A 19,553-nucleotide genomic window follows, 5' to 3' on the forward strand; every position below is an offset into this window, starting at 1 on the left:
CTGTGAAGATGCGGGACCTGGATCCGTAAGCCTCACTGTGAAGATGCGGGACCTGGATCCGTAAGCCTCACTGTGAAGATGCGGGACCTGGATCCATAAGCCTCACTGAGAGGATGCGGGACCTGGATCCATAAGCCTCACTGAGAGGATGCGGGACCTGGATCCATAAGACTCACTGAGAAGATGTGGGACCTGGATCCATGCCACTGCTAATCTCAATCCAAATCAGTGGTAGTTATTAATAATTTTATCCTCAATGTATAATTTCCTTCTATGGAAATTGAATATTTATTTCTTAGAAGCTTTTTTATAGGGCAAGAAAGATACTTCACACCTTTTTTCTTACAAAGGCAGTATATAGATTTAGTGTAAATAAAATGTTTCTGTATAACATAACATCAAAACCAACTTTTTAAAAATTTGTCACATAGCAGGGTGTTGTGGTGAGGTTGCTGTGACCTGTGACACCACGGCACTCTGCTGACGGTGGCATAGTGAGACTTTGTCTCAAAAAAAAGAAAAAAGAAGTCTTGACTTATGTATGTTCATTTTGATCAATTTTAGAATACTGGTTTTATGCCTTCTCAACTCTGTGATAAACTACTGGACAAAGTGCTTTAAACATGCCAGTGGTATGTCTTAAGAGCACTGAAGGTTTTGGGGTGGATACTGCTATTTTAAAATATTTTCAGTCTGAGTATCTTGTTCTATAAACCGACATCTTGCCCTTGCTCTGTAATTTTTATCTTTCTCTTCCTTAATAAACTTTCTTTCACACTTGCAATAAAAAAAAAAAAATCAATCTGTTAAGTATGTGAGTATCCCAAATGAGGAGCCAAAAATAAAACAACAAAACAAAAAACCAAACAAAAAGGAGAAGAAAAATAGGTTTCCTGGATTTTAACATACATCGCCTAAAACACTGCATTTATCTATAGCATAAGTAAACAACTTTAATATATATACTCTATAAATTTGCTGAAATTATATTCTTGTGAATTAAATATAGAATTTATTTTTTTCACGATTTTAAATTTTAAGTGATTTTTTTAGATGGTAGATCATTCTCTGTGCCTACCCTGAACCTAACATTCTAGTGTATCTTGTAAGGTGATATTATATTTTATAAAATTCGGAGTCTCAGAAAATATCTCAACTTAAGCTAAATCTGTATAAGTCAAATCTGACTTGTATGAAGTGTGAGTTGATTTCAGAGTTAAACTCCAAGTGGAAAGAGGATTCAAATTAATCTCTCTAAAGGTGTTAGGGCGTTATCATTTCCTTTGAAACACCTTGCCTCCCAAGCAGTTAGAACAGAATCTAAATTTATTCTCTGGGCTTAAATTTCCTCGTGATTTGCTCCCATCTTACTTTTCCCCTTCTGTGTACTTTTTTCCCCTTTAAAAATTATACAAACCAAGAATGTTTAGACCCTCCATCCTGTATTGCTTATCCTTCCTTGCTTTGAACCTTTCTTGACACAACGAACCTGCCAGGGTCAGGCAGTTGAAGTGAAGAGTGATTGGACGAGTTGTAGGACAGCAGGAAGTGCTGGGTACTGTTTTAGCCTGAAGAACACATGTAAGTCTAACGGTATCCCAGTTTATTAATTTAAAAATATTCTGTGATTTAAACAAAACATGCTTACACATAAGTTATACTGATTGAAATGTGACTTTTGGTTCATCCACTGTCTCTCCTAATTTCCTTGTAATGCCTCGAATCACCAAGATTAGTTTTCCAAATACAGCTTTTTCCAGTAGATCCAGCAGACATATAAATAATCTTTGTGAATTTTTCCTGGCTATGTCTTTTTGTGATTTCTTCTGTCTGTAAATATCTTCTGAATTTACTATGCTGTGTATTTTTTGGAAAGCATTTAGGTCCTTACAGACAAGTAAGTATTATAATCCAAGAATATAGGTTTTGGGTGATCCAAACTAATGTAAGAATGAAATTTAGAGAGTATAGGAGATGTTATCATGTGCTTTAAAATATCACTAATTCATCAAATGTCTCATTGGTGCTTTTGACTGGCTCAAATGGGCACATAATACCAGCTTGTCACCAGTGCCAGATGTTTTATGTATGTTATCTAATTTAGTTATTAATGTATCTCTTTATCAGAATTAGTATCCCAAGTTTGTAGATAATGGAATATGAGATGCAGGAAAAATGAGTAACTTACTGAAAGTTCCACAGTTAGTAAGTGAGACATTTTTTAATGGGTGAACTGATACATGATTTTTAAACGGTAATTTTATGATGATCGTTATTTTTTAAAAGTGCAATATTCTGGCATTCTCTGGTTTAAATATTGAAACATGGTACCCTGTTATTCAGTGTATAGTCTTTGCCATGACTTCTGGCCAGATGTGGAACCATATCCGGGGACCTCCATATGCTCATAAGAATCCACACAATGGACAGGTGGTAAGTGCCTTTCTAAACATTGATATTCTAAAATTTAACTCATCTTAATATAGGAATCAGGAATTATGTTCGGTGTTTAGTAAGAAGGAATTCTGTTTGTAATTTGAAGTACATACTCTCTCTCATGTAAAGACTGTCACAAATGCATATACACATGCATATATACACACCAACACACACGACATACTATGTAATACTTTTTTAGGATCAGTATTGCTTTTGTGTTGCTTGAAAAGCTTTAATGGCTAACACATTAAACATACAAGCAGAAACTGTGTTTTCAGCTTTATATACCACTATAACATTACATATAATATGTAATACCACTAGGGAAATAGAAACAGTTTGTAGCTAGTGTATCATCAATGGTAAATCTAATTTTCTTCAGAATATGTTAATGAAAACATTGTTAAGAACCCTGTCAGTCATCATATAAGAATGTCAGGAACTCTTTGCCACAGAATTAAAAGCTAACTTGATGTGTTGCTAAACGAGTAGCAGAGTTTACATTGGCCACTGCCACTGTGACTTAACTGCTCACCTTCTCCCTTTCCTTGTGGGGGGTATAAAATATTGTGATAGATCAAAACAGCAAAGGACTACAGGCAGGATGCTGATAGTGCCCACTGCGACTGCCCCTCATGTGTTAGCTCACTCTTTTTTAGTTGATCCAACGCACAGAAAAAAAAATTGTGAAAAACCATACTTTTACACTGGTATTTTAAAGATTGAATTCTCTGAACATAAATAGCATCGAATATTATTTAAATTGTCTCATCAGTTATGGATGGTTTTATTTTTTATGCTAAACTGTGTATATCTTATAAACAATCCTACAGAAAACAGTGTAAGAATATAAACATATTTGAGAACATGTGTCTCTATCTATGAGGAATTTTATCTTTGTTACATGTTTTAATAATTATTAAATATATGGATAGATAACTTGTTCTCTTCTGGAAGGTTTGTTATTGATGTTTTGTCAGTAGGTCGAGCTTTGAGTTGTGTTTTTGTGAAGTGGTACCCACTTCACTCGTCTGAGCTATTTATCTGTTCTGTATGTTCAACTCGTAATTAACAATGGCACTTGGAGAAAGACTGGTCAGAATAGCACATAGTTGGTGCTGTCATCTGAATTGATGTATAATAGGCCTGCGTCAGCTCTGAACTTCTCCTTCTATCTTGAATAGCTCAGTTTTCTATCTGGACTGAGCTAATTGGACCAGATAAGCTTAATAAAAGACTGAAGTGTATTATTGGATTTTTGTTTTATTCCTTAGCTTTAACAAAAAAATTAAAGTGTGGTCTTTGTTCACATTTTCATATATTAATTGTGATATAAAGCAGATTTTCTCACTGCATTATTAGTATAGTTATGAATAAAACTAATATATCCATAAATGTTATGTTCTGCTTGTATATGCAAAAGCCTTTTTTTGCAAAATGGCATGTAGATTGAGATTAATCTAAAATTTATCATTAATAAGGTGCTTTTTCCATGTCTCAAACAGTCATAAATAATCTTACATTTTCTTCAGTCTGCTGCACCTTTATGCCTCAGGGATTTTTGCTTACTAGCTCTTTGAGGGAGAAAGTAAAGATACTGTCATCCCATTTTTTAGTGTTAAGTTGAAAGTTGTAAAAATTTATATAAATTAAATATAATTATATTTTCAACAGAAATATTTACAAAGACTATTCAGTAGTTTTATTGTAACATTCATATCACTAACAAAAACCGTGTTACCTTATTCTGAAATTTTTAAATAAAAACTCAGGAAGACAAGAGCATTTTCTCCACATACTAAAGATGTGGAGAAAACAGTAGCAGTGTTTGGAATTGGGATGCTGCCATCTCACTTACTAGTATTTTTTTTCATACAACAAACCTTTATTGAGAGCCTATTAGATGTTAGGTATTCCACTGCTCTGGTAGTGCACATGCATCACGGAGCTCACAGTCTAGTGGGGAGATAAAGTATAATACCGGTTGTCCCAAAGTCTGGACGGCCTCGCTTCTGCAGAGTATGGTATTAGAAACTAGAATTGTTGGAGAATTTTGCCTCAATGTCATAGTCACTTTACTGCTGTAACTGCATCTGATCTCTTACGATCTTTGCCCCCATCTTTATGTTTATTTTTCTTTTTCATATTTTCGTCTGTCTTTGGTAAAACCCCTTGGTGTCATCTCTGGCTTCTGTAACTGTTGCTTCATGCCTTCTTTCCACCTACTTTTGTCTTTCATTGTTACCATTACTTACATGCGCTCTTGAATGCTAAACTCTGACTGTATCTTGATTGCAACTTCTGAAGCCAAGCGAATGGCTCTTATACTTCCTTTCAACTTTTGCTACCCGTGACCTTGGCAGTTATTTCAAAAGAAAGACCACGTGATTTGTATCCTTACCTCCTAATGAAGCACTTAACACAAGATTGATGCTAAATCAATGATAGTTGAATAGATGAATAAATCTTTTCTCTGTAAGAGAACTCAATTTCTGTTGAACTAAAGTTATGTTTTTAGCATTTCAAAAATGTTGAGTATATTTGGGGGAAAAAAGGTTTTCTATTGTAGCGTTTGTTCTTTGTAATTAAAAACACATACAAGGACTATCAAATCATAAAATGAGAATGTTTTTATAAACTAAACTTCATCTAACATAGTTATATATTCTCTAAGAATCCTGAATAAATATAATTTCAGAGGAGGAAGAATAAGAACAAAAAGAGAATTGGCTTTCCTGTAGAAAAAGAGATAAATTACTTGTTAACTTATTCATCTTGTTTAAATACTTTACAATTATGGAAAATTATTTCATACATTAGAAAGAGTGGTATACTAAATAGAATCTGATGGTCTTTAAAAGGCAAGGAAATTATTCTAATTCTGTCAACAAGGTAAGTGCAGTTATATTAAACATAATTCACATAACATTTAAATTGGGGGTTGAAAAGCATTTTAAGTTATATTTCTACAACTTCAAAATAAGACCATGAAATTTGTGATACCTCAAATATTTCTTGTCAATGTTTTTATATCAAACTTCATTATATTTTGATTCTATATAGAGTTAATCAATGATTTTGGTACAATGAATTTTTCACAACCTCGAATGAAATGAACATTCAAAAACTATTGCTTTAATATTCATGTTATCTGTTTTCATCTCTGCCTAGGTATAAAATTTAGGTATTAAGTTACATTAAAATATTTCGTAGTGCTTGTGTTTCTTATATGTTTAAGAGAGATTTTCCTTTTTTCCCCCATAAAGTCTTAAACACCACATCATATAAGCCACATGTATTATCAAAATTAGATTCATGTCTTAAGTTTAAATCTTTTATCCAGTGAGAATCAACTTTTGTTAAGAAATTGGCCTGGGAGAATATTTTATGAGGAGGAGCCCCTGGGCAATTGAAGCAACACCAAAAATATATTACTGGGATCTGATGAAACTGAAGAGCTTCTGCGCGGCCAAGAACACAGTAAGTAAAGGAAGCAGACAGCCCTCAGAATGGGAGAAGACATTTGCAGGTTATGTTTCTGACAAAGGTTTGATAACTAGAATCCACAGAGAACTCAAACTAATTAATAAGAACAAGTGATCCCATTTCGTTGTGGGCAAGAGACTTGAACAGAAGCTTCTCTGAAGAAGACAGGCACATGGCCTACAGACACATGAAAAAATGCTCTTCATCTTTAATCATCTGAGAAATGCAAATCAAAACTACTTTGAGATATCATCTAACTCCAGTAAGAGTAGCCCACATAACAAAATCCCAAAACTACAGATGTTGGTGTGGATGTGGAGAAAAGGGAACATTTCTGCACTGCTGGTGGGAATACAAGCTAATACATTTCGTTTGGAAATAAGTTTGGAGAACACTTAGGGAACTAAAAGTATACTTGCTGTTTGATCCTACAGTTTATCTACTAGGTATATATCCAAATGACCAAAAATTATTTTACAACAAAAATATTTGCACTGTAATTTTACTGTAGCCCAGTTTATAATTGCCAAGTCAGGGAAGAAGCCGAACTGCCCATTGGCCCAGGAATGGATTAACAAATTGTGGTATATGTATACCATGGAATATTACGCAGCCTTAAAGAAAGACGGAGACTTTACCTCTTTCATGTTTACTTGGATGGAACTGGATCATATTCTTCTTAGTAAAGTATCTCAAGAATGGAAGAAAAAGTATCCAATGTACTTAGTACTATTATGAAACTAATATATAATCACCTATACTTCCATATGAAAGATAAAACACAACTATAGCCCAGAATGAAGGAGGAAAGGGCAAACTGAGGGGAGGGGAGAAGGGAGGGCAATCAGTGGGACCTCATCTATGGTGCATACTGCAAGGGGACATGTCAGACGTAGTAAGAGTAGAATATAAATGTCTTAACAATTAAGTGAGTGAGGTGAAGGCTATGTTAACTAGTTTGATGTAAGCCTTCCAAATTGCATATATAAAATCAGCACATTGTGCCCCATAAATGGATTAATATGCACAGTTATGATTTAATAAAATAAAATAAGGAAATATAAAAAAAATTAGAGAATCAAAACATGCTCTTGAACAAACCTTAGAGTAATCAAATTAAAATTGCAATGAGTTGCTCCTACAGATTTGTCAGAATGTCTAAGTTTAAAAAACTGATAACACTAAGTTTTTTCAAGCATATGGCACAACCAGAGCTCACATTAACGTTTCTGGGCATGGCAGTTTCTTAACTATATGTATACTTACCTTATCATCCAGACTGGTGGTACTAGGTACATACCTAAGATAAATGTTTACAAAAAATATTTTTAAAAGAATGTTTGTGACTGGGCATCATGGCTCACACCTGTAATTCTAGCTCTTTGGGAGGCAGAGGCAGGTGGATTGGTTGCGCTCAGGAATTTGAGACCACCCTGAGCAAGAGCGAGGCCTCATTTCTTAAAAAAAAAAAAGAAAAAAGAAAATAGCTGGGCTTTTTGGTGGGCACCTGTAGTCCCAGCTACTTGAGAGGCTGAGGCAAGAGAATTGCCTGAGCCCAAGAATTTGAGTTGCTATGAGCTATGATGCCATAGCACTCTACCAAGGGTAATAATGTGAAACTCTGTTTACATTATTTAAAAAAAAAGTTTTACATTTAAAAAAAAAAAAGAAAAAAAGAATGTTTGTGGCAGCTTTATTCGTAATTGCCTAAAAGTGAAAATGACCTTGGTATTCATTAATAGGAGAAGAAAAATTCTGAAATATATCCATATAACATAATGTTATTCAGCAACAAAAGAGAATCAACCACTGATCATGCAACAATGTGGATGAATCTCAAAAGTACGGTGCTGAGGGAATGTTCTAAAATAAGCAAAACTAACCTATGGTAAAAAAAATATTAAAAGTGGCTTCATCTGGGATTGGAAACAGGGTTTTACTAGGAAGGGAGATAAGGATTCTTTCCGCGATTAATGTTATAGCTAGTATCTTGGTAGGAAGTGGCTTTGCAATGAAACTCTGTGAAGACTTATGCATTTCTCTGCATCTAAATTTCATTTTATTTCTTTAAATTATAATGGTTCTTTTTTTGATTATTTATTTATCAAAATTAATTTCTGGTTAATGTGAGGGTACAAACACCTAGGTCAAAATATTTGATTTTGTTAGGTAGAGTCCCTCTTGTGGTTATGTCCCATACACAAAGTGCATCTAAATTTTCAATAAAAGGAAACAAATTATAAAATAACAAAACCACAAAATATGCTATATCCCTCTTTTATTAAACAAAAGTCACAGTATGATTTGGTTATGTTGTAGACCAAATTATGCTTTAGTTCATAAATAGTTCTAAAGTTCAGAATGATCAGTAATCCTAACAAGAAGACAAACAACAAGTTTACCTCCCACTTGTAAGTGAAAACATGTGGCATTTATTTTTCTATTTCTAATTACTTAGGGTGATGGCCTCTACTTGTATACAAGCTGCTGAAATCAGTTCAGCAAGAGGGAACACTCCTGAGTATATGTGCAGTCAACATGGAAGCCCCCAGATTCACAGAACAGACATTACTGGACCTAAGGAAAGAGTGGGACAGCAACTCAGTGATAATGAGGGACTTCAGCACCACAGTCACAGCACCACAGTCCACAGAGGGACTTCAGCACCACAGTCACAGCACCACAGTCCACAGAGGGACTTCAGCACCACAGTCACAGCACCACAGTCCACAGACATCAGGACAAAATCAACAAAGAAACTTTGGACTTAAATTGGACATCAGACCTTAAGAAATGACTGTTCGTAGCAGTCATTTATAGACCATTTACCCAACAACTCTAAACCTCCTTTTCATCAGCACATGAAACATTCTTCAAAATAGAGCACATCTAAAGCCACCAAACAGATTTTTACCCATTTAAAAAAATTGAAATCAAGTATCTTCTCAGATCACAGTAGAATAAAGCTAAAAATTAGTGTGAAAAGCAAATTTAGAAAATGTGTACACATATGGGAATTAACATGGCCCTGACTGACTACTGGAGTGTGAAATAAAGACAGAAATTTAAAAAAAATTTTTTTGAAACATATAAAAACGAAAAACAACATATCAAAACCTATGGGATATGGCAAAATCAGTGCTAAGAAGGAAGTTCCTAGTGTTAAATGAAAGATAACAAGTTAATAACCTAACATAGTACTAGGTAAACAAGAAATAAACCAAATCCAGAATAAATAGATATAAAGAAATAGTGAAGATGAGAGCAGAAATAAATGAAATAGATAACAAAAAAGAAGAAGAAGAAGAAAGAAACAGGATCAACAAAATGAAAATTGGTTTTTTGAAAAGATAAACAAAATTGGCAAACCAGTAGCTAGACTAACCAAGAAAAGAAGAGAGATGATCCAGATAAACACAGATGAAAAAAGAGACATTACAACTGGCGCCACAGAAATACAAAAGATCGTCAGAGACTTCAGAACAATTATATGCTCATGAAGTAGAAAACTTAAAGGAAATAGATGAATTCCTGAAAATATACAACCTCCCAAGATTGAACCAGGAAAAAATAGAATCCTTGAATAGACTAATAACAAGTAGCAAGATTGAATTCTTCCAGCCAAAAAACCTTGAGAACCAGATGGATTCACAGATGAATTCTACCAGATGTACAGAGAAAAGCTGGTGCCAGTCCTTCTAATGTAGTTCTAAAAGATCGAGAAGGAGGGCGCCCATCCTAAATTCTCAGAAGCCAATATCAAAATCTTTGATGAACATAGACATAAAAATCTTCTACAAAACACTCGCAAATTGTATCCAGTAGCACATCAAAAGGATAATACGCTACATTCAAGTGGGTTTCATTCTGGGGATGCAAGGATGGTTTAACACACATAAGTCAATACGTGTGATTCACCACATGAACAGAATTAAAAACAACCATGTGGTCATGGCAGTAGATACAGAAAAAAATATCTGATAAACTCCATTATCTCTTCATTATGAAAACCTCCAAAAAACTTAGCATAAGAAGAACGAAATACCAAAAGCCGTATATGACACACTCACAGCTGACATCACACTGAATGGGGAAAGGTTGGAAGCTGAACTGGAACAAGACAAGAGTACCCGCTGTCGCCGCTTCTACTCAATATGATCTTGGAAGCCCTAGCAGCGCACTCAGGCAACAGAAAGAAATAAAGGACATCCCCACTGGAAAAGAGGAAGTTAAATCATCTCTGTTTGCAGAGGGAGGATTTTTATGGGGCTTTGGGACCTGGGCTCACATGTTTTATGGAGGACTTTTCAAGACAGGCAGCCAGTGTGGATTAAGCAAAGTTTGCGATAGAAAGATTTAAATTTCTTGGATGCTATGAGTCAGGAATCTTAAAATAAGCTCTTTATCCAGTGTGTGGTCTCCGATTAATTGATCTGTAAGAATTTTCTGAAGCAAAATGAGGTGTTTTTTTGGTTTATATGTAGTCTTACAAAGATGTCTTTGACCAGACTATTAAGTCATGTTGACACAGATGGTCTCAGTTCTCAGGGATAAGAGATTGTTGATGAATTTTAACTTATTAAGGCAGCTACCAAGATAATGGCCATGTGCTGAGAATGGAAGAACCATTGTTGAAGGGCCCACTGGGGGCTATGGGGAGTAAAAATAAAGAGATTCTGTTTGCAACGCCTGATGGGGCTTATTTTTGTAGATTTTTTTTTAAACTATGTCATCTATTCTTAAGACACGTTTTGTAAATCTTATAGATGAAAGAGCTTCTCATGTTACCAAAGCAGATTCCTTTGTTTGATTAAGAAACAGTTGATTAACAGTTGTTGAGCCTCTTCTTAAACAATTTAGATGCCTGGGAACTTAGTTTCTCAAGAGACAACCAGTTTTAGCTTTATCTGTGGGAAGATGTTTCTTATATTGAACTAAAAACTCTTTGTTTGAAATGCTTTCTAGTACTTTCTCCCCTCCCTCTGGACTCTCAAGAATCAATGCCTTCCAGGGCCTCATATTAGATGAACAAACCTGCATCTTTCCGGGCAGCCTGTCCCCAGCTCCTCCAGCTGTCGTCATGGTGCAGATTAGTGACACCTCACCGTCCTCGGTGCCGTTCTCTGCTTTGCTGTCTAGTTTGTCAGGGCCATTCTTAATAACTGCAGTGTTCAGCTAGCCGTGTTGTGAACAGGGATAAGTCAGAGTCATACCTTTCTTTCTGGGTACCAGACTTGTATTACTTACAACAACAGAAACAAACAACAACAATGAAACCAGCCTTTATTGTAGCTCTTCTAAGAGGGACATGAGACTGGTTCAGTCTTCGGAGGCATAGTTGAAAGTGCTGAGTCTCCGTGTTCCAGAGGAAGGAGTTGAATCTGGTTGTGGGCATGATGCTGAGGAGACGGCCTGTTACTGCTTTAGAAAGGAGCAGTTGCCCTTCCCTTCCTGTCTGTACTCCCTAAAAGTAATGAGTTTGTGTGTGTCAAAACCATATTTCTACACGTTAAAAGAGAAAAACGGGATGTATTCCTAAAGTAATCTCCCATCAGAGTTAGTGGCCTCAAAAAAGAGATTAAAAATATTGTCAGCAGAAGCCCCAGTGAATAGACAGCCTTTTGATTTCCTGGAGACTTGAACGATCCCTGCCCTTGATTGTCCTTAGGAAGGGAAAGGCAGCACATGTGAATCTACTGGGCCTTCTTTTCTTGCAATGGAGGCAGCACTGAGGCTGTCTTTCCATTGTTATTTAATTTAGACCCTGATTTAGGGAAAAACTGCCGAGATTCTTGCGTGTTGATAATCCACATGATTACAGAATCTCATTTTAGTTGCGTGGCTTGCTATTATTAGGAAAATCGTGTCTTTCTAAACCCCGCATGAATTCAAGAATGTGGTAGAAGAAATAGCAGGGGACACAGTGTAGCTGTGACTTCAAAGAGAGATGTGACTTGAGCCTAATTAATTATGGATTATAATCTTATGGAAATAGAAGTAAAACAAATAATACATTCCAGCTACCCTATACTTTTAACTTTTTTCTGAACTTCTAAGTGGGAATTTCTACTTTAGATTTAATGTACTTTGGGTTGTAACGGGGTTGGCAGGTTTGAAGTTTTGGTCATATTTTTAACGTATATGCTTTTTATTTTTATTAGTGATGCTGAATACCAGTTTCATGTAACCTTGTATTCATTTGTTCATTCACATATCCATTCAGCAGAAGTTTAAAGGGGGTCTGCTGTGTGCTGGGCACTGTTGTAGTCAGGCTGCTAAGCAGCCTTGGCTAGACACTGCATTCAGTGGTGAACAAAATAGATAAGGCCCTAACCTCGTAAAGTTTTTATTTTAACCAAGGGATGCAGATAATGAAAAAGCAGATATGTCTGATTAAATAAAGTACTTTGAGAAAAATAAAGCAGAGTGTTAGGAAGTAGGGGAGAATGCTTTCACATACATTGTTCTGAGAAGGCCTGTCTGAAAATGAGTCATTAAGAGACCCCTGAAGGCCGTGAGAGTGACTTATGTAATAGAGGGAAAGAGAGGGAAGAGCAAGTGGGAAGGCCTGAGGGGGAGCTTTCTGAGCATTAGCATCCTATGTGGATACAGGGCAGGGACAGGAGTGTGCCCGGGCCGGCATACTGTGTCAGGCCTTCCCAGCTAAGCTAAGAAAGTTGGATTTCCATAAATGAGGTAGATGTCATGTGAAGGACATAGGCAGAAGAGTGAGATGGTCTGAAATTTTTAAAGACTCATTTATTTTTTAGCTACATTGCTTCACTGGTTCTTTGTTCTCATTCTGTTTATGGAAACTATAAACTAAACTCTAATATTGCTTCTGCACAGGACAGCCACTGCCAGTTAGAGGAAACTGTGTGTTTTATTGCTCAGCCACCACCCCCGTGTCTGTCTCTCCATCTGTCCCTTTCTCTCTTCCTTTTTTTTAGCAACAGAGTTATGATGCTTGGGGCATACAGTGAATGACAGGTGGATTGTTTTCAGTCAGTCATATGAAGAAGTAGCTGCTCTTTCAGCTCTCATGCCTTGCTTCATGCTCTGAGTTTTAACAGGTGAAACTGTAGTTCCTTTTCTGCTTATAAACCTTGAATTCCTGTGCCGTGACACACAGGGATCATATTCCAGGTATCCATTTTCTTCATTTTTAAATAAAAGTTTAGATTTTGGATTCTAGTTAAATATACTCTCTAAAGATGCTCATGCTGTATTACCATATACAGAGACAGTCTGTCAAGAGAAATTTAATCTCTTAAATTTCAGTAGTAAGTCTAACTGAAATAATTATCTTTTGTACCTAATTGAACTTAGCGTCATCCAGAAACTGGAGATTACTGTCTGTTGTCTCAGTACTCCTAATATAGTAATAATGCTCTCCTTAATTTTTGGTGAGTAATAAATGACCGCTAGGGTACATACACGGTATATTTTGTTGTATATTTTTATGTATGTGTGTGCATATATATATATATAATGCTTATTTTCATTTCATATTTTAGTAGTAGTGGTACTCTTTGTATTTAATAAGTCAGTGAAGAAAGCAAAGGAAGATAAAATGTAATTTCTCATGAACAACATTGTATTTTGAGGTGATTTCCCTAGGAAATAAAGATTTCTTGTAATAATATAATCTAACAAGGGCATCCAATTAAGTATTAAAATGTTGGTTCTAAGTAAATTGATTATGGAAGTACCTTTCAAATATTCCTCGTGGCTGTTTGTTACCATTCAGATAGATGTCAAAGTCATAAAGTGAATTCTTAAGAAGGGTTTGAAATGTCAATACAGGATGCTTCTACTTTGAAATTATGTTTACAGAAGTGGAGAAAAGATAACACTACTATCAATTTTGTGTTGCTGATATTGGAAAATAGGTTATAATACAAGATGTTAATGCAGTAATAAATATTTCAAAACTTAAAATTATAGTTATGCCTTCTGCACGGATGAAATATGAACTAAATTTCACTCTTGATTGTGCAAAGATAGAATCGTGAACATCTTCTAAACCCCTCCCCTGTAAAGCAGTTTCAACATGTTAGGAAACAAAGATGCTGTATTTGAGCTGTCGGTTTTATTCTTATTTTATTATTCTGTGCTTTGAATTTAAGTTGTATAGGAGCTTAGGAAATCGACTCAACCATCCAAAGCAACATAAAAACTGTGATAACTAGAAGAATGCTACTTTCAGTGCTTGAATTATACTAAAAGTCATTTGTTGTCTCTAGTAGGAGTATACTTGTGCATTTTAGACTACATGTTTTTTTCAAATACTGACCTTGTTTTCTTTGGAGTTGTAGATGTCTCTCAAAGCTTTAGCACTTTTGTTTAGTAGAGTATTAAAAGTCTGTCAAAGTAACCTAATTTTATATGAGATGGTATTCTTTGAGATTCAGACACTTTTATAATGCCCACAAAAAGTAATTGAATTAGATAATAGGTTAATGTAAGTGCATTTATAGCTGGAAAATGCTTATGCCAAGCTCTTCTCAGTAAGTTTTTAAATTGACAGTTCAAAAATCTGAAATTAGGTTAAAACTGTGGGGCTTTTGTTTTTAGTCCTACCACTGTTAGGACAGTCCCATCATGTAGTCTGCCTTCTCTGTGACTGAATACAAGGTAAGAGTCGTAAGCTTTTTGGCTCATATTACTTTTTAAACTGATACTCCTTATATTTCAGCAAGTAATTCTTGATCGTCTTATGTGAGGCCCCAGTAGATACTGGAAGTGAAAGAACAATGGGTTGTTACTCCTTCTTGGTGCGCTCTCAGTCCTGTAGGGGAATGACATGTCAATAGACCAATAGCAACTCAGTGACAGGTCAGTATGACACTGAGTAGAGTTTTATGGGAGCAAAGACGGAGCCACAGCTTATTGCATGGATGAATCTGCAGGAGATGAGGAAGGGGGAATGGAAAAGCCAAGATTTTTACATTTAAGTAGGAATTTGGCAAGTGGATAACTGGGTGTATTAATTCTCTAGGGCTATGATAGCACAGTAGCAGAAACTAGATAGCTTAAAACAACAGAAATTTGTTGTTCTCTCGTAGAGAGAAGCTAGAAGTCCAGAATCAAGATGCTGGCAGGGCTGGTTACTTCTGGAGGTTCTAAGGAAGAAACCCCCATGTTTCTTCCCTCGCTTCTGATAGCTGCTGGCAGTTCTCAGCAGTCCTTGCTTTGGAGATGCGGTACTCTAGTCTCTGCCTCTATCTCCGTATCACCTGCTTCTGTGTTTCTCTGTGTAAAGTATCTTTTAAGGATACTTCTATTGGATTTAGAGTCCACCCTAGGCTGGTATGATCTCATCTCAATCTTTAATTAAATCCATTTCCAAATAAGGCCACACTCTTGAGTTTCTGGGTGGATATTTATTTGGAGGGTGGGGCTGACATCATGCAACCCGTTACTCTAGACAAAGTAATACAAGTAAGTACCTACAGGCATGGGGCATGTAAAGTTATTAGGAGGTTCAGGGCAATCATTTTTTTCCTCAGGGTAATAAATTTTAAGTAAATGGAATAAATTCAGTACTTTGGGGGTGATAACTGAGAAAGTTGATCAGGGACAGATTTGAAAAAGCCTCATGTGCCACTCTGAGATGTTTAGACTGTCTCCTGGAGGCATTTGGCTGCCAGAAGCCTGTAAACTTTTTAGTTGCATGGACAGATTTGTATTGTAGGAAAGCAACATACGTGACCAGAAGAGGAGTTTGGAGATGGAGGAAATAGATACAAAATAAAGAAAGTGCGATAGTGATTCTAGAGGTGGTTAAATGAGGAGTGTTGAGAAGAAAGGATTGACAACAGTTTTAGATTGCTTTGGAGACAAGCTGGTAATGTGTGCCATCCACAAGGGTTTCAGTCGGAAAGGTAGAAGGTTGAGATTTTAGGTAGACAGTTTGGTTGAACAGTCAAGCAATACTTATTTAGTAATGCTATCTGTCTAGCATTATCCTAGATACTTTGGAGGTTACAATCAATGCTCTTGTTTCAAGAACTTTGTAAGACATTTTGAGTCATGAAAGTAATAAAAGTAAAGCAGAAACCAGTCTAAATCCATATATAGGAAAGTGTAAACTTGGTGATTCCAACTTATAAATGCATCAGAGATTAGAAAAAAGAGTTGTGTGGAGTTATGTGCTATACAGAGCTTGAGAAAGTGATACTTAATTTATTTGGTAGTCATATTTCAATTAGTTCAAAAGAAGATAGAATTGATAAGTAATTGGTGTATCATACAGGTGCCCAAACAAAAAGTATAATAAGAGTAGAAGGCGAAAATACTTAAAAATGATGTGTATTCTACAGGAAAAGTGCCCGACTAGAGAGAGGGCAGCCACATGTCAGGTTGGACTAACTTTGGGAAGGCACACGGCAGCCGGCATCTATTTTGGAAGGTTAGGTTGGCAGATTGGTAGTCCATGCATAGCACGTTGGTTAGCATTGAAAAACATTTTCTTTTAGTAATATTAGCCCAACAGTAATATACAGTTATGTTATTTTATTAAAAAATGAAATATTTGGAGGAAAGCCAGGCTGGAAGTTTCCTGAGTCTCCTGCACAGTAAACTTAAGAACCGTTGCTGTGATCTGGGCTTGCTCTGGTAACGCAGACGTTACAAACATTCCCGACACTGCCACCTTCTTTGTCCTCTCTCTCCCTTTCTTCTTGCCACCCCCTGTCACTATCACCATTTTACTTGGCAGTAAAATAATGTTACTATTATTCTTCAAAAGGAAGCTGACACCAAGACTATGCTGCATTGGCGTCATCAATTAAAAGATTTTCAGAAAACTAAAAAGTTTTGTCATTTGTGACATATAGATTAGCCAGCCAGGGCTGCCATACTGTATACATATGCTAAAGTGCACTGACAGGGCAGTTTCAACTACGGAGATGGATTTTCTCACAGTTCTAACCCTAGATGTCTCAGACCCAGGGGTCAGCGGGGTTGGTCTGCTCTAAGGCCTCTCTGCTGGGGTCGCAGACAGCGGCCCTCTCCTCCTGGTCTTTCTGTCGGGCCTTGCCTCTGTGCATGTCTGTGCACTAATCTCTGTTTATGAAGACACTAGTCACATTGGTTAAGGACCCATCCTAACAACCTCGTTTAACCTTAATTATCCTTTGTAATGAACATCTCCAGATAGTCATGTTATGAGGTACTGAGGATTAGGACATCAGCCTATAAATCTGGGTGTGGGGGACACAATTCAGCTTATAGCAGAACATTAATATTTACTTAAAACATTTGTTAAAATGATTTCTCACAGAAATGACTGGTAACTTATTTATGCTCTTGGTCTTATTTCAAAAGTACTTGAGTACAGATTGCATGTTAATGGCTTAGTGATTTTAAATTTTCTTTTAATGAAAGTGTGTCTTGAAGGAGATTACCTGTACATTGAAGCTACAGCCATTGTTCACAATTAAGAACAATCGTAGAGCTTCTACTGAGCTTGCTTGGCATGAGATAATATGCTATTGATGGTGAAGGCATTTTGAAGACAGGACAGTATGTATAAATTGCATTGTACATCTTAAAGCATTCACATTCTAGGTGATATTATTTTAAATGTTTTATTGTTGGGAAGATAAGGATATATTTGTTTTTGTAGCCCTTTATGTTTAACTCAAACATTAACATTTAACTATAAGGGATTTGAATAATTACCTATAAAGTAAATTTATGTTGATGACAAGTGTAACAATATGCAGAATTTTTTTGTTTTGAAATTATCATTTTGAACCCCAAATTTATTGAAGTAAGTGTAGAGGAATGAAAAAATAGCCTCTCATAGCTTATTTTCAGCCACAGAATGTTTTAATTACTTCATATTTCTATACTACAAACAGATACTATATTTTATATAATAGTTATATTTGATAAATTGGAACTCCTGGAAATGCTTATTAAAGAGAGACTTTAGAATTGATAGCAAACCTGGCTGTGAAATGCTTAAACTAATAAGGAGTTGTGAGCTATCTGAAACATCTGGTATTAATGCGAAGCAGGTATTTCAGTACTGAATAAATAACTTTCAAGGTTATACTTCTTTCTCAATATGAATGACAAATGTAGAATTTCTTGTTCTCTAATGACTAGTTTAAGGCTTCCTTGAGTTTGTTCTGTTTTATTAAGAATCGGTAAACTTAGTTGATAAAATAACGTTCACAAGGAAGACATATGTTTACCAAACAGACAATATCTAAACGTGAACGACAGTTCTGACAGTGGTAGTTGTAGATTCTTAGATGCTCACAACTACATTTTTGCATTATATTATTGATGAGTTCTCAGCAGGATTTCTTCCTCTCTCTGCCTGTTTATTTTTTTATTTTTAACTTTATTTCTGTGAGTGAGCTGATACAATGCCAAGAGTATGTGATTTCATATTACGCAAGCTGCGTTCGAAGGCAGGTGGACTCTGACAAGGCAGGTGACTAAGTGGGACTCTTTTCCTTTTCTGTAACATGGAGGTTTATATATACTTCAGGGCTTTCCTTCATTCTTTTTTTTTTATTCCGATAATTAAATAATATATATACAGTAGTTCCTCTACCCACAGGAGATACGTTCCATGACCCCTCATGAATACTTGAAATTGCAGAGAGCACTGAACCCTGGATATAGTATGTTTCTTTATGTTCACACATAACTGTTATAAAGTTTAATTTGTAATTTAGGGATAGTAAGAGATTAACAGTAATGAATAATAAAGTAGAACAAATGTAACAGTATACTGTGATGAAAGTTATATGAATGTGGTCTTGCTGCCTCTGTGAATTTGGACTTTAAATTTTTATTGGAAATACTATCAGTCATAAAATTGCTGTCTCCTTTTACATAAAAACATAGAAAACAGGAAATCCTATTGTTCTCTCTTCAAATTTATATATATATATATATATATATAAATTTATATTTATATCTATCTCTTCCTTCAGAATACATCCAAGTTCAGATCACTACTTACACCATCCGCCATCAACTTGCTTTATGTCATCACCAGCACTGTCATCATCTTTCTTTGCCTCTTTGCTTCTATCCTTGCTTGATTATAGTTTTTTCTCAATATAGATCATGTCACTTTTCTGCTCAGAACCCTCCTCTTGCTTCCCACATGGCTCAGTATAATGTCTAACATCAGCCCTCTTACTGTTCCTTGAATACATTTCCACCTTACACCGTTTGTGCCCGTATTGTTCCACCTGCTTTGTGTGTGCCTGCCCCAAGTCGGTGTGACCACCTGCCAGCCTTGGTTTAGGTCTGTGCTCAGATGCCAAAGACGCCCTTTGTTTTGTTTGTTCTGGCCGTCTTCCCATTACTTTGCGGACTGCTGCCCACTCTCAGCATTTCTGATCCTCTTGTTGTGCTCAGTTTTTCTTTTCTCATAGCGCTTTGCACTAAAAGCATATCCAGTTCATTTCACACACACTCATATCAGTGCGTTCACTGCTTTTGTCTCTCTTCCCCCAGCTCAACATGTATCTGCTTCTCTCTCTATATATGTCTAGTCTGAGGTCAGGGATGTCCCCCAGCTCAACATGTATCTGCTTCTCTCTCTCTGTGTCTAGCCTGAGGTCAGGGATGTCCCCCAGCTCAACATGTAT

At 36.0% G+C, this 19,553-nt stretch overlaps 1 protein-coding gene across 2 annotated transcripts in view; it reads left to right on the forward strand.

Annotated features, from left to right (window-relative positions):
- The window catches only part of TUSC3 (tumor suppressor candidate 3), a 141,222-nt gene that overhangs the window by 84,354 nt on the left and 37,315 nt on the right, over positions 1–19,553 (forward strand). For both annotated transcript variants that reach the window (XM_003797656.2, XM_003797657.3), the window contains exon 6: positions 2,344–2,433. In XM_003797656.2, coding sequence (XP_003797704.1) covers positions 2,344–2,433 — 90 coding nt within the window. The remainder of the gene's footprint in view (positions 1–2,343; positions 2,434–19,553) is intronic.

This window comes from Otolemur garnettii, unplaced genomic scaffold (assembly GCF_000181295.1).
Source record: "Otolemur garnettii isolate 467f Iridium unplaced genomic scaffold, OtoGar3 scaffold00121, whole genome shotgun sequence".
NCBI lineage: Eukaryota > Metazoa > Chordata > Mammalia > Primates > Galagidae > Otolemur > Otolemur garnettii.